This window comes from Drosophila novamexicana, unplaced genomic scaffold (assembly GCF_003285875.2).
Source record: "Drosophila novamexicana strain 15010-1031.04,08,12 unplaced genomic scaffold, DnovRS2.1 tig00000485-arrow-pilon, whole genome shotgun sequence".
NCBI classification, from domain to species: domain Eukaryota; kingdom Metazoa; phylum Arthropoda; class Insecta; order Diptera; family Drosophilidae; genus Drosophila; species Drosophila novamexicana.
The window spans coordinates 301,108-317,483 of record NW_020824808.1 but is presented as its reverse complement, the minus strand read 5'-3'; the positions used below and the strand labels follow the sequence as shown (position 1 = coordinate 317,483).

The window sequence follows — 16,376 nt, the reverse complement described above, 5'->3', positions numbered from 1 at the left end:
ATATGCCGTAGTCAAAATTAATAGCGCCAGTTTTTTGTTCTTTCTGGTTTTTGATGTCGCTTGTTGGTCGTCGACGACGACGACGACGTCATCGTTAGCTGTCACCGCGGACAGCTACTGTGCAGCGGCATTATAATATATTGTATAGTCGGCAACAAGATAAAACAGCATGCTTTATTTTCGCCTTCATTTTTCCCGAAAGCAAAAAAAAAGAACAAAAATCATAAATCTATTGAAAGTAAATAACAAAAAGTGGGTCAGCCTTAAGAACCTGACGCTGTGCTTGAGGTAGTCGCCCAAAAAATAAAAACACATCAATCATAATAATGTATGAATAGCAGCTAGCTAAACTTAAATTCAAGCAAAAAATATATAATTTGAACTTTTAACACTCGCCATAAAAGAGTTCTACAATAAGTGGGCATTGCACGTGGCGTATGCTTAATATTTGCTCATGAAAGTAAAATAAAATTAATATATTTGGCATTTCGTGACTCAGTCGTCGAGTTCAGCGCACTTTTGCCGGCGAATACGTTTAGAATACTTTGAAAATAATAAAACAGCTCAAAAGACATAAACAATTTGAGTTCCGGCCAGCGGCGCCTTGTAAGGCAAAATAATATAAAGCCCTAAAGACGTGATGAAAATTGCAGCCGAAGCCGACAAAGCAATTGCTAACTGAATTCAAGCTTCACGACCAAATTACCATTGGGCTTTCCTCAGACGTTATTCAAATTGAAAATTGCGTAAATTAAAACACATTTTGTTTTAAGCACCTATTCATAGCACACCAGCTGCGTGCGAAATATTCGAATTAGGTAAATAAAGTGCTCATTTTCGCAGTTTTCCTCGAATTGCCAAAAAATATGCGACCTTCAGCCTGGGTTAACTGTGCGTTCTTTTTGTTTTGTTGAATTCGTTTAGGTAATATCAACATTTTCACACATTTTCAGTTTATTTGTTAATGAAATATTTCTAAATTTTTTTTTTAATTGGGTTTATTTATTAAACTGCTTGAAAGAAATCGGAATTCTTTGAAATTGTTGCGTTTCTCTTGCTATTTCTTAGTTGTCGGATTGTCTGCTTTGCTATTTTTATGGCTGATCTTATACCAAGTCGTCCCAACTTGCCATTGGCAGTATCAAAGGCGCGCTAAATCATCTAAATTTGTTTTGATATCAAAAATCTATATATATTTATATACCAATGTAGCGCAGCGAGCTATTTTATCGCAAAGGTTGGCCAAATGACGCGTGCGTTCCAATTTTATGAAATCAGGCAAGTCAATTAACGAGGCTCAAAGCCGTTTTTTGACAGTTTGTTGTCAGCCAATAGCTGGGACAATTTTACAGTGGGACAGTGGAACAGTGGGTTGTCTGTTTATATTTTCGTGGTCAGGTGACGTAATTTGGTGGCTGCGATATCATTTCAAGGTTAGTTAACATTTGATGTCGTATATGTATGCCACATACCTTTCATACCTTGTACCCATAATAAGGTAAGGGATTCGAATCAACTTATACTTAGACTAAGAAATTTGGAGGAAGACATCTCCATTTACATAAAAAAATTTAAATATTCTCGATTATAAATATCTGTTTAGTCCTTTTCCACTACATTTGGTACATAGAAGCATATTTCATTTCTATATGTGCAAGTTTTTTTTAGGACAAAGCTTTGTTTTCTATGTCATTGGTTATTATTTCACATACAAACTGTGTTTATCGCAAACTTTTTTTTTAATTTTAGATTTTGATTCTTGAGTTTTTAGTTAAAAAAGAATTTCCGCGCTTAATTGATTTTTTTCCATTTGAAACGAAAAAGTTCCAGACATGTTTTCATGTATATAATATTATATATATTTAATATAGAAAGGCAAGCTTTTCAATTTTATTTAACTTTACATTTATAATAAAAATACACTACTCTATTATTTGTTCTTAATCCGCCTAGAATTTTCTTTATTTATATAACTTGCGTTTTTAGGCTTCAATTACTAACATATTTTTATAATGAGATTTCTGTTAAGTGAGTAATATATATTAGGCCACATTAGTATCACTTTTATCTCAAGAATCTGGCTGATAAGAAACACAATCTTTAAAATTATGTGCATGCAATTACATGTACATAAATATATATAGTTTTTAAAGTGGACAATCTAATAAATTGCTTTGCCGGAAGAGATAACGCTGCAGGTTGATGTCATATGTGCCCCGACTTGAGAGCGTGTAGTATACTTAGGCATTCAGCATACCTTATATGGTATGGCCAGAGCTATCAACCACCCAGCCCAACACCATAGGCAGAAAATATCGCTATAATCTCTAGTAAAAGAGAAAAATAATTTCAGTTTCGTTTGCATCGCGTGACCAACTGGCGGTTACACCTTCAACTGCAACGGCTCGCCACGCCTCCACCCACCACCTGCTTCCCATCAACTGCAATTCTCATATACTGTAGATATGTAATACATATACTTTTAGGTATGTAGAGGGTATTCTAATTTTGTAATGGAATGTGTAACGCATTGAAGGAGTAGAAGGAGTCGCTATAAAGTCTATATATTCTTGATCAGTTTCAACAGACGAGTCGATATAGCCATGTCCGCATGTCCCTATGCCTGTCTACCGTCAGTAAACTTTGCAAAAGTTAGGCCTTGCGGCTTGGATCACAATATAGAAAGGCTGTAATAGGAACAACATCTTTTTAGCATCAGACAACTATATGATGGAGCTTTATTTAAAGTATAGTTCGAAAATTGGGTTTTTGCATGAACGACTTATCCCATTCTACAAGACATCTGGACCTAAATCCCTAAGTCACATGTCTGCAAGGGTATTCAATCATCGGCGTGCCAAATAAACACATGCCTTCTTTTTGTCTTTGCTGCTAAACACGCATAAAAATTTAACGCTATTGCATGTTTGTCATTTGCCGCTGCCCTTTTGACCTGCCGAGCGGCTGATGAAGTTGATATGGCTAGAAAGGGCGCGGGGTGGTTGGGGGTGGTTCATGGTTTATTTAGCTGAAGAGTAGCAGAACGCGCGCGGGAGCCGTCATCAGCTACGCTCCGGTTTAGGCAGGCGTGTCCAGCGGTGCAAGTGGGGCAGGGAGCGGGAGTGGGGGGCGTCACTTAAATATTATATGTGTCAAGTCAAATTAGTTACGCCGTGTGTGTGTGAGTGCGTGTGTTGTGTGTGTGAGTGCGTGTGCTGCAGGTGGTTGCTGCTGTTGCTAACAGCGGCCAAATGTAGCTGTCATTGCTGCCGTTGACAGTTGAGGCTGCCTCCACCAGCTGCTGGTTGGTATTCACATAAAAATGTACAATCATACTCATATTCATATGCTCACTCATTTCACTCATTTAATGACGCACATTCAACTTTTGGCTCGCACTCATTCATCTTCATTTGCGGCCTGCATTTGCATTTGCCACATTCACCATGTTGTGTCATCTGTCAAATGCATCGTTGACTTTTACCCAATTGGGAAAATTTAAATATGTCTTCGCACAACTTTCGGGGTTGCCCTCGTCTTATCAGCGGACAGCGGCTTATCAATCATGTGCAGCACATGACACATGATTTTTGAATCTGAATGAAAGTTGTTTTTTTCTTGTTTTTATATTTTTTTTTTTTGAATTTTGGCACCTTTTTCCAATGCTATTTTTGTGGATGCGCCAACTGGTGCTGGCTAATTGAATTTGTTGCTCGCCTCACTTAAATAAACAGTGCAATTTATACACACACACGCACACACACACACACACACACACCTACACACACAGCACTTAATAGATTTGCTTTTGCTTTTATCACCTGACGTTGTAGAATATTGCATTGTGTTCTATATAATATATTAAAGCAATTTATAGACCAAACAGTCGCACATATTTGCTTTCTATTTAATGGCAAACAAAATTGTATTTTTTTTATATAAGAGAATTTTACGACTTGGCTAACCTTGAAGGTAGCCAACCACTGAATAACATATAGATCTGATACTCATTTCCCAAAAATAATATGTAATAAAAATAAATATATAGAGTTGCTTTGTATTGAAAGCTTGACATACCCTAACAAGAAATTTATATCTGATCTGTCTCACAGTTAGTCACAAGTTTAATTTCCCGAATAATTAATCAGCATAAAGATCAGATGATTGTGTGCTATAAGAAGCTTTATATATTCTCAAGCAGAGATACATATCTTTTGTACCTGATCTGAGTAATGTCTTTATAACTACAACACTCTGTATAATAACGTGTTTATAGGGGATTTTTGTTACCTTTTTTTATAGCTTCAATACTCTTTAATAATGAAGTGTTATAATGGGATTCTTCTTAGAATTCAGTTTTTGGAAAAATAGTTTATAATATTTAAGTATGTGATAATGCTTCTTAAAATTTTTTATATATTTCGTATCTCCTAAAAAGCAAGACCAAACAAGCCAGACTGACATTTCTAAAAATGTATTTCTCAATTTCCTGTATAGTGTGCCTGAGTATTGTTAGAAATTTTCTTTTAAATTCAGTCTAGATTATTTTAAGTAGGTAATGATAATAATGATAATATTTTTTTATATTCCTCAACAAACAATGCACATTCAATCCAGGTGAACTCTCATAATATTTTCAGCTAAGTTTTAAGCTCCATACAGGGTATCTCTTATTCGATTACAGCCCACTTTCAGTTAATTAAATGAAGAGGTGAAAACTACGGAATGTCAAATGTTTCAAAACAATTTCACCAAACGCCTCAGCGTACACACAGAAAAGCCTCAGTTCCCCCCACATATTGCAAAAGTGTTATGAATGCAGAGGGGTGGCTAAGGGGGAGCTTTTAATGTGCCTGTTATATGTGTGTATGTGAATGTTTGTGTGTGTGTATGTGGGTTGTGTTGTGTTTGCTTTTGCCTCACATTGCACTTGAAATAGTTTCTATGCACATAAAAATTTCATTTGTTTGCTTTTCGCTATTTCTATTTCTATTCCTATTCCTATATCTATTCCTATATCTATTTCTGTTGTAGCCACACATAAACCGTATATCATATGCAAAAGAGCGCTCGCCTATTATCATATTTTCTTATCAAGTGACTCAACTTTGTTGCTTCTTTGCTGGCGTCGGCCAACTGTAAACAGATAGATATAATAATAAAGGCCGAGCGCAATAACAACAATTGCACGAATTGTGCAATTAAATTTATAGGCCTAAAGTGCGTGAGGGTATTAAGCAAACTCGGGGATTCCAAATACAAAGCTGGGTAGTCGTAGAAAGGGTAAACTTTGTTTAAGTTCTTAACATTTAAATGAAATAACCTTCAAACAGATGTATATTTCTTCAACTTAATGTATCTAAGCTGTACGCTGACAAGATTTCGGCGACAAATTAATTTATCTAAAATGTGTAAGGGTGTTAATCAATTCTATAGTATCGCTTTCTGATTTGTTATAATTCCATCATATGACCGCATTAACTGATTCCAAAGTAGCTTATTGAGTCTTTAAAAACATTTTGGAACACAACTTTTCAACAATTTCTTGAATTTGAGTATAAAGACTTTAATCAAGTTCTTAATCTATAATCAAATTAATAAATCCAGAGGAATTTCGGAACTCCAAAGGTCCGGGCTTGTAGGTGCCTTAGCTTATGAAATTTTTTCTTAAAATGTATCGAAAACACAATGTTTGTATCTTAAAGGAAAGTGTGGGACTTCGTGTCGTTAATAACAAATAAGATAAATTATAATAACGGCCAATAATATCTTGTAAATTTGAAAAAAATACATGTATCTTAAATAAAATCAATTTTAAAATTAATAAAGATATCTTTAGTATTTGCAAGCACTTTTCCCAAGAGTCCACATTAGCTGCTCAATACCCTAAGTAAATATTGAATATTGGCACAGTCTGTTCTTCTATGGCTTCCCGCGTTTGTGTTCTCTTATGGAAAAATTACAATTATGCCAGTCAGGCAGGCAGTAAAAGGATATTCCACATACTTTCTCCCCCTTTCACCGCATGAAAAAAGGCAAAGTCGTGAAACCGCAAAAAAAGGGAAACCACAAAACGTTGCAATCAATGGCACTTCGTAGGGGGGCAGGTAATATAAAACGCTCTGAAGGGGGCGTGGCACAAATACGATGCCGTACCAAATTGTAAATGCAATTATGCAAATGCTTAAAAAGGGCAGGGAAGTAGAAAAACTAAACATATATCTATTGAGAGAGGGAGAGCGAGAGAGGGAGAAGTGAAGTCATAAAAAAGGGTAATAAAATCAAAAGCAATTGATAAACCAAGCAAAAGACACAATTGATAAAGAGCCCGAAACGCGCAATTAAACTTAAATAAATTGTGCACACGCTCCAAAGGCCCAAAACAAAATGAAAACAATTAGCCACGAGACACCGAAGAATCAATACCCTTGTATACAAAGGACTGAGAGAAGAAGTGCAGATTGGTCGAGATACATCCACCAAAAAATAGAAAAGTTGCCCTTACAAAAACCATTTTTCAACTGATTTTTCTTGTATTGATATATTAAATAATATTCTGATGTTGAAAGGATAGTTTCCTTTTAAAGGAACAAGAGAACAACATAACTTCTGACTGAACGTTCCTATGGCAGTAAAGTGATATTACGATAGCTTTAAAACCGAGAGACTAATTTGGATAGATATAATCAGACATACATGCCTATATCCACTCGGCTGTTGAATGTATATACTATATGGGCTCAGAGACCTCTTCTGCCAAGCGTTACACATTCCATTACAAAATTAAAAGACCTTCTACGAGGTTACAAGAAAAGCCGAAAACAAAAGTTGCTCTTAAATGTGGAATCGATATGTGCAGCGTATGGGATTGGAGGGGGTTGCCCAAAAGGTCTCGTAGGTAAACATACAGCGAGGGTTGGCTAATGAAACCCGATTGTTTGATATCCCAACCCCCCGATGAGCTGGAACACGATACGTTTTTTGCCTTTACCTTTTTGTGCTAAAATTGCAGCCGCCGATGAGCTCAGAGCCCAAATCAGAATAGTCAGATAAGAGCTGGCATAATACAATGCCACGCCCCATTGGCGAATTTCTATGCTAGCATAAATAGGGTATGCTCCTACGTCGATCACAGTTTGTGGCATGCGCTGTTTGCCCTTATCTGTGTAATTCTATCAAATTGCAATCGAGCAAATGTTTTGGTTCCTGTCCTGAAATCTGATAAGCAGCCCCCCCCCCGACAAAGTCGCTCTACTGTTAAATTATGTGTTGAATGGTTCTCGCTTAGGGGGGAAGGGAGGGGTAGGAAGCGGCTTGCATAATATTTATAAAAATAGTCGATTGTCGCATGGTTGGGCATTTGATTAATTAATGAAAAGTGCGCAAAAAAGACAATTTAATTATCATGTAAACTACGTGATACCCTGGAAACGCTTCAGTGAATAGCTTAGGCATGAAACTATTTGAATATAATATTTATCAATTTAATTTATATGTATATTTATTTTATTTATAGTCAAATATGCATTAATTGTTGAGATTGAAATACTCATAACATACAATATTAATTTTTTCTAATGTCTCTTTCTTTGTAGTTGTTGAGTATCTTATAAGTATACGATTACTCAAGATCATAAGAGAGATCATATTTTGACTATGATATAGCTAATAATTTATTTTGTGTTCTTACCAAATACTAAAATCACAATATTCCAGATATTTGACGGCAGATAAGTGTATATACTTTTTATGTATTTTTTTAAAAGTAAGAATACAAAATATCTGTTACAGAATATTTAACTTTTATGTATATTTATTTATGTAACTTATATGATTTCTGTATATTTAGATCCTAAACACATTCCACATCATTTTATTCCTATTAATTACATTTTTTCAACTGGAGTATCGCAACTACGACGACATATTGTTAATTATGTACTCCACATATCTTTTTGCTGGCTACAATTTATTGACAAAAGGCTCATGCATAAATTGTAGCATATTTGCGGGCGTTCAGGCGCGCATTAATGCAAAGTGCTTTAGAATAATGTGAACAGCAGGCGGTGGCAGAGGTGGAGACAAAGACAAACGACGACGACCCACTTAGACGCCTTGCCCCGCTGAGGTAATCACAGTGCGCCGTTTGTTGCATGTAGCATGTGTGCCGGCATGTAATTGCGTATACGCCCTGTATCTATTGGCCAAAGCCCACGCTGCGCCGGCCAACTAACAAGTGGTCCCGCGAGAGAGCAGCGAGCTGCTGGGGCTGCAAGTGGGTGCCGGTGCGAACACCCACACGTCTATACAAAAGGTAGCCGGCACATACAACACTCAACAAACACACACAATACTTGAGCTTCCATTGAAATGGAAAACAAAAGCTGCACGTAAAGCGTTGCCGAATCAATGCAAGGGCGCAAAATGTTGCCAGCTTAAACTTGCCACAGCTGTTCGGGCAGGTTGAAAGTTCAAGCCACACTGCGACAGCAGCAGCAGCAGCAGCCACAACAACAACAACTGCTGCTCGCTGCGTCCTTGGGCTTGCTTTTTTGGTGTGGCTGCAGCAGCAGCAGCAGCAGCTGCCCCCCGGTGCCGGCGTGTTGCAGCCAGCGAAGGACATTTGCTGCTAGCCGGGTTGCTGCACACTGCGCACATGTGAAAATCAATATGGAAAGCACTCACAGAAAACCAACTTAAAAGCGCTGCTCCTCAATATGCCCCATAGCATTGCCAAACTCACCTAGTTGTAACGAAATGAACAAACACATAAATATTCCACTTGATTTAACAGAAATGTTCGATTGCTTTTTAAAATGCCTCAAATGAAACTAATTTTCATTACAAGCAAAACAACAACACGGCGGAAAAATATACAGCTTACGAAATAAACAACAGCAACAACAACACGGTTTACACTTTAGCCACAGTTCACTGTGGCTGGCTGTGGCTGCGTGCGCTTGGATTTTGATTAGAGCCCAGACATTAACAGCAACAATAACAACAACAACAACAACAAGAACAACTACAACAAACACTAAATAAAATAAGCAATGCAAATTGATTGAAACACAGCATATTTCAATGTTGTTGGAGCTGCTGCTGCTGTTGCTGTTGTTGTTGTTGTTGCAGTTGTTGTTCTTGCTGCTGCTGCCTGGCCTTACATGCATTTAATTTAAAACACTTTTGTTTTCAGAGTTTTTATCGTTTGCTTTCAGTTTCTGTTTTTATTGTTATTGTTATTACCTGTTTAGCGTATGAAAGAAATCAAATTTAGAATCAAAATCAAATTGCCGCCAGAAAGAACAGCAACAACAGCAGCAACAGCAATAACCACAACAACCTGCAGACAAAACTCACTTGGCTAAAAAATGTTTTTGAAATTCTCGTTTTTTTTTTGTACTAAACGATCTGAAACGCCCACTCGCATATCGCGCCCACACGCACCGCGATAACAAGCTCAAATAAAACAACAACAATAATAATAATAATAGTAGTAAAAAATGTGCTGCTGCTTGCGTACTTTGACTTGGTCGGCGGGCCCCAAACAAACGTTAGTTAGTTGGCCAAAAAACTGAAGAACTTTTATAATATATTCTCTATTTGAAACTGAGAACTCGCCAGCGGCTAACCGTGAGACCGAGAGACGTGCGCGCACTCGACGACGACAACCTTCGCGTTTCAGTTGCGCGAACAGACTGTTTTTCGAAACGCTGCCCGCTGAGAGCGAAGAGCGCTGAAGCAGCGCAGCAGCAGCAGCAGCAGCAGCAGCGCCAGCAGCTGACGCCGGCAGCAGCTGAGGCCGGCAGCAACAGCAGCATTGGCCGATTCGCGACGCATCGCAGCTGATTGATAAGAGAGGTACGCACACAAACACACATGTTCAATTAATTTGCAATTATCAAATATGCAATGCAATAATTCAAGAGCAACAAAATAAGCAAATAAATTGAATTAATAATAATATATATAATGGTACGTATATATAATTTAAATAATCTTCAAGTTCATTATAAATAAAAAATATAAAATATTATATTATATTATATTATATTATTTTATATATATATTATATTAAAATAAACCTATATCTTGTTGCGAATCTGGTTTTGCCGCATTTTTAAAAATATTTTATTTTAACTTGCATTTGTTTCATTATGTTAAAAATTAAATTAATTATGTTAAGAATCACAATAGTTTTATCAAATAAAAAAAGAAATTTGCTTTAACAAAACCATATCTATAAATACATCAGTTAATTCCACGTATAATTATTAAACCTTAATGATATTTTTTTGTTTTTCATGGTTTTCCACATTTTTCACGATATTTTCAATTTACCAAAAATTATTTTTAAATTGACTCTCAATTTGCTTAAAAGAGTGTGTATAAATTGTACATTTTATTTATCAAAGCTCATTTGAAAAAATACTCACGTATTCAAGAAATGCTCTTAAATTCTGTGTGCAGAATTTTTTACAGGGAATTGACCTTAAAATAAGTCCACGAATATTTAAATACTGGGTCAAACGATTTTGGCAATACCAAGTTCCAAGTACAAGAAATGCCCAAAAAGTTCAAATTTCAGTTTTCCATTGGCTCGATTTGAAAAACTAAAATAAAGTCACGTACTTTCACCAAAACTATATATTAAATATATAATATAATGTTTAAATTGACGTATTGTAACAACTTTTTAACTTGTCGGGAACAATTGATATAGAAAAAATTAAGTATTGCCTGTTGTGAATGGGTATTTATTCTATTTAAGAAGTCGGCACCGCGGTTGGCTATAAACGAGTACCAGGTTTTGTATGGCTATCTTTGTGAATAATTCAAATTATTTACGCTACTCTAAGCATGACTCCTGTCCAGTTGGTGATGGCATTCAAAGCATGACTCAAACTCAACGAGAGCTAAATTTATTATTTTGGAAACTACGGAATGGATGACTTGTTTTTAAAGTCCAATATTTGTCAGCAGCAAATGTGTGAATCACGTTTTTTATTTTGTTCTATAAGTTAAATATACTTTCTATTTCGACAATATTTCGAATCGAACAAACTCTATGAATTTCAAAGTCTTATCTAAACAGCCCAAAGTGGCTCATAAAATAAGCAAAAGGACATGGGGCAGAGTCCTCGTTAGCAGCCCCAACAAGGTTGCGGGCGTAGTTCGAAAAATTCGATTTACAAAAACTGGATAATTTATGAAGCGACCCAGAAAGCACGACGTGGCCAGCAGGGCCCATTGGAAATGAGGAAACCCAACCAATTAATTAGTAGAAATTATGAAATGGAAAATGGAAAAAGTTAAATAGTAAAACGGAAACACAACAACTTCATATGAGTTATGCGCTGCCGAAACGCAGCTCCAGCTCGTCGCCTGCTCCACATCCCCCTTCCCACCCACGACTTTCAAGTGTCCTTGCAATTGGCGCAAGGCGCTAAGTCCAGCAACCTGCTAGCCCTTTGGCGACCTAAATACCAGGCAAGGCTTCTAGCAGTATGTCCAAAATGCAAATACTATTTCAAACACTCAGAGAAAAGAAAAGTAGTTCGAAATTCCGGTATAAACATTTTATATTTTTATTTATTTTAATTTTAATCCAAACCGTATTGATATCAAAATAATGGGCTTAAAACTTCTGTTAGACCATTTTATTCTTTAAATCTTACCTTGAATTCTTCTGAAATATAAATTCGGTATGAACTAGATTAATTGTTAAAATTGTTATGAAAATAAGAAAAAACACGTTTATAAAAGTTATTAAATAAATATTCTCTCAAATGGGCTACTCATTTGCTTAAAAACTTTGGGAGTCAAAAAAGGATTCTTAAAATAAGAATTTTGATCTCAAATCAAGAAATTTCGAGCTTACTGTTACTTCAAGTGTTTAAGAAGTCTAATAACTCTGGCACTACAAATAAAATTCTTAAATTAAGTATTTCTTTCTTAAACCGAGAAATATCGAGCAAGACTTTTGCTTGATTTGTTATTCAAATTTGATTGATTGTTATTGCTTGGTTTTTCGTTTTTTCGCTGAGTGTAGCTGCTTCAGGTATACAGTTGCTGCCTGTTTCTTTCTGTGTTGGCCTAGTTGCTCCAGTTGTCGAGTTGAATGCGCTGTGTCGCCGCGCTGTGGCGTCCCAATAATCCGGAGGCGCCTCCAAGGGGTTGTTTTTGCCACATTCTCTGTGGCTCTTGGCTCATAAGCCATGTTTTAGTTTTGTTGTTGTTTGCCGGCGCCACAATGACTGCGCATAATTTTATGGTTTTTGTGTAGTTGTCTCAGTTCCCAGGCGACTTGTTATTGTGCCTTAGGCCATAATTGATATCAATATTTTGGGCTAGTGCCACAGAAGCCCCTCTGGCTAATGCTCAGCGAAATGCAGACAAAGACAACTGCAGCTGGCTGCCTGGGCAGCATGACCTAGACATTTTAGTCCAGTTAAACATACTTTTCTCGATAGCGATCAGTTGTTCCAGTGTTGTGAAGGTCATTGTGAGGCGAGGTCTTGGTGCAGCTCAGCTAATTTGCATACTAATTAATAAGTTGATGACAAATGATGAGGCGCAGTTTGCATCTTTATTGACAATGACTTAACTTGGACATGGCGAAGAGTCACAAAGTAAACCTTACTCAAAAGATGGCTCAAAACTGAGCTAACTATTTATCAACAAATATTAGTCAGCACTGGGAAAATTAAGTCACCTTTTGCTGATTAAATCGCACCAACTTGCTTAAGTGGACCATGCGATTTGCGATTTTGTTAACAATTTCCTTTTTCCCCAATAATCAAACTATATTTAATTAAAACACATACAAGCTGTGTTCAGTGTACATTTATATTGATAACATTCCAGGCAACAATTTAACTAGAAATTCGCCAATTCAACTGACTCAACAATGAGGTAATATCTGTGCCCAACTTTAAATACAGTGCAAAACTCGGGCGCGGGAATGTACTCGAGGTGGAACATGAAAAATCGTTTGTTGTAACAAGTGCGCAATGCACTTGAAGTACTGACAAATTGTTTAACTTCAGCCCGCCAATCCTCTGGCCCCTGTCCCCTCTCTGGCAGCCTCTGCCAACAGACAGACATCAGCTGATAAGACAATTGTCGGCCTTTGTCTCTGACTCGATTGAGTGGGTGAGTTGTATATATATATATATATATATATATATATATATATATATATATATGTGTGTGTTCATATATCGGCTGTAGACCAGGTTCTCTGGCATTTTATCAGCCTTTGGTTGGAGCTGCTGACCCACTTGCATAACCGTCGTGGTGTCCATGCACTTCCTCAATGCATTTTAAAACAAACATTGGCAATTGTCTTCGTATTTGGAGTATCAATTATACCATATCTGTATATATATATATACAAAAAGTGGGCGTTGCGAGCGCCATTTGGTAGTTAATCAATGAATGTGGCGAGTCTGAATTTATTTTCTAAAGAGTTTTTAGTGCTTGGATTGGTTTTCTGGTGAATCACTTCAAATTGTTTGCCTGTCAGACGTGATCGTAAATTTCCTTATTAGCTACGCACATCAACAGCAATTAAGCTGATCAAACGAAATTTTCACAATATTTTTTGATAGCTCTCTTGATTGTCATTGTGTGTGGCTAATTGGCGCAGTTTTCGCATGCAAATTCTTCAATGATTGTGAACATAAATAAAAAGCCATACATATTTACAAAGAAATTTTTGTTACTAACATATAAATTTACCACACAAATTATGGGCAGCTTGGGAATACATTTTTTTACTTTAGCTTATATAATTTCCGTATTAATGTGCTGAAATTATTTTCAAAAAATCTTTGCGCACATTTTTAGTATCTAATCTAAAATATTTGAACGAACCGCCAAAGTGTGCTAGCTATGCGAAGCTGATTGCTACAGCACGCCAAGCTGGCAGCGCCTTTACTAAAATGTACTAAAAATACCTAATGTTTAGTTATCTGGGCACTCTGCTGTTGATTTACAAATAAATTGCAGACAATTTGTTTTAAGCTGCCAAAAAACATAAGCAAATTCAAATGGACAGCAACAACGAACTGTCAGAAGACCTAATCAGACGCCTGAGCGCTGGCGGCGGCCTGGGTAAGTCAAGAATTGGCGCGCGCTGCAGCTGGCGTGCAGCCTGCGCCAACAGCTCGTGGTAAGGCCAACACAGCTACAGTGTGTCCACAAAGTCTGCGTGCAGCAACAGTTGTCAGCTAACTAATTTTCTCCAAAACATTGCAGAAGAAGTGATAGCCAGCGAGATCTTTGAGGAGACCAACATATACGAGGATGCGAACGATGCAGAAAATGAGCCAGACGACATTATCATTGTGCACATGGACATACGGGAACCGCTGAGCACACTCAAGTAAAATAAAATAAAGCAACTGAATTTGATATAGTATTAGAGTATTCTGAAACGCGCTCATCTCTAGTCCATTTTCCTGCCTTAGGCCACTTCTGACATTTTTTTCTTTGCAGAAAACTTGTGGAGCAAAAGATCGGCGTGGAACTGCACTACTACACATTCTGTCTGCAGGATGCTCAGGAGGTAACAGGTTTTATATAGCATTTGGAGTCTGACTAATGGCAATAATTTGCAGCTGGAGCCGCACAAGAACCTGGTCGATCAATGTGTCAAAGGGGAGGGTCTGGTGCAGATCAATGTACAAATCCAAACAATACGCAAGAAGATCAACATTGCGGATGTGCTGAAGCCCACGGAGGCGGCGCTAGCCACCCTGGCCATTGAGGAGGCAGCACAGCTCAGCGCCCAGGACACGAATAGCAGCGGCAAGAGCTCGACCAGCGATAGTCCAAGCAAAGCCAGCAAAAAGCGCAAGCACAAAGCAGACGACGCCTACGATGTGGATGTGGTCACAGACGAAGACAAGGACGTGGATGTGGAGGCGGCCAAACCTGTGCTCAACTGGGTGCTGGATAGCAAATTCAAGCGCGAGCAAATACGTCTCAAAATACCCGAAGCGGTCAGTGAATGGACCCCAGCGCATGTCGCGCACTGGCTCGAGTGGGCGGTCAAAGAATTTGAGCTGCGTGACCTCAACATAGACGAATGGCATATCACCGGCCAGGCACTATGTTCTATGACGCACGAGCAATTTAGTCGCAAACTGCCGCGTGATCCGGGCAATGTGTTCTGGACACATCTGCAGCTGCTCAAGGAATGTAATTTCGTGTCGGTAGTGCACAAACAGGCCGAGGAGCTGCGCAAACCGAAGCAGAGCAAACCGGCGAGCGGTTCAACGAACCCTGGAATGGAGCAGCGCATTATGCGCAAGTCCTTGCAGAGCGTCAAGGACAATGACTGTGAGTAGCCTATGTCAGGAAATCCATAGCTTAGCTGAACCCCTGTTTCATTTTACAGCATCCGAGAGCTCGACGGCGCCCCAGAGTCCAAGTCACAACAACAGCATTGGCTCCGGCAACAATGGCCAGGTGCAGCTGTGGCAATTCCTGCTCGAGATTCTCACCGACAGTGAGCACACGGACATTATTGAATGGGTGGGCACCGAGGGCGAGTTTAAACTAAGCGATCCGGATCGCGTGGCACGCCTCTGGGGTGAAAAGAAAAACAAGCCCGCCATGAACTATGAGAAGCTCTCACGGGCGCTGCGCTACTACTATGATGGTGATATGATATCCAAGGTGTCCGGCAAACGATTCGCCTACAAGTTTGACTGTGATCTGAAGCTCTTGATCGGCTACGATGCCAGCGAGCTGTCCCGCTTGGTCAACGAGCGTAAGTGGGCCGAGCATCTGCAGGCGACGCACAAGGAAGCCAGCAACGATGCGACATGACAGCCGGATATCGGTGTCAAGGAAGAGCCCTACATCCTGTGGAAGTACGAGGCGCCATAACGTTGGCTTAAACTGTTAGTAATTAGTTTAATGGCCAGATTAACCGTTTTGCATTTAAATTGTCATAGGCACTTGATTTTATTGTTCACTATGTTCATAATATATTGTTATTCACTAAGCACTATAATCTCTGTCTCCATAAGCTATATATATTATATATATAGGTACTCTAACTATCTATTTAGTAGGCATCGTATATGTTTAGGTATTATATCGAATATTGTTCGATTATATGTTGCGATTTTTGTAAAATCCATTAAATTAAAAAAAAATCTATTTTCCAAGCGATATTTTTGTTAATATTTGTCAGCGATTCTAAGCAATAAGCCTCGACGGGTCGGTTCGGTTCTGAAATCAAAAATTATGGATGCCAACGCATTCTATCGAAGATACAAACCTTTTCGAAACCAAGCTACATTGCACGAGCTATATCTATTTAAAGTTTTATAAAAATTAAAAATTCGAATATCTCGGGT

General features: G+C 38.1%; 2 protein-coding genes across 4 annotated transcripts in view; one reads left to right on the top strand and one right to left on the bottom strand.

Annotated features, from left to right (window-relative positions):
• The window catches only part of LOC115761252 (aminopeptidase N), a 42,836-nt gene extending 33,161 nt beyond the window's left edge, over positions 1–9,675 (bottom strand). For all 3 annotated transcript variants that reach the window (XM_030702962.1, XM_030702963.1, XM_030702964.1), the window contains exon 1: positions 9,524–9,675. The gene's annotated coding sequence lies outside the window, so the exon portion shown is untranslated. The remainder of the gene's footprint in view (positions 1–9,523) is intronic.
• Positions 9,676–14,002: 4,327 nt separating this feature from the next.
• LOC115761316 (DNA-binding protein Ets97D) lies at positions 14,003–16,115 on the top strand. Its single transcript, XM_030703047.1, has 5 exons — positions 14,003–14,118; positions 14,263–14,389; positions 14,503–14,572; positions 14,625–15,348; positions 15,407–16,115. Exons 1-5 carry the CDS (start codon positions 14,055–14,057, stop codon positions 15,838–15,840), a joined length of 1,419 nt encoding a protein of 472 aa, XP_030558907.1. The 5' UTR covers positions 14,003–14,054; the 3' UTR covers positions 15,841–16,115.
• Positions 16,116–16,376: the final 261 nt, after the last annotated feature.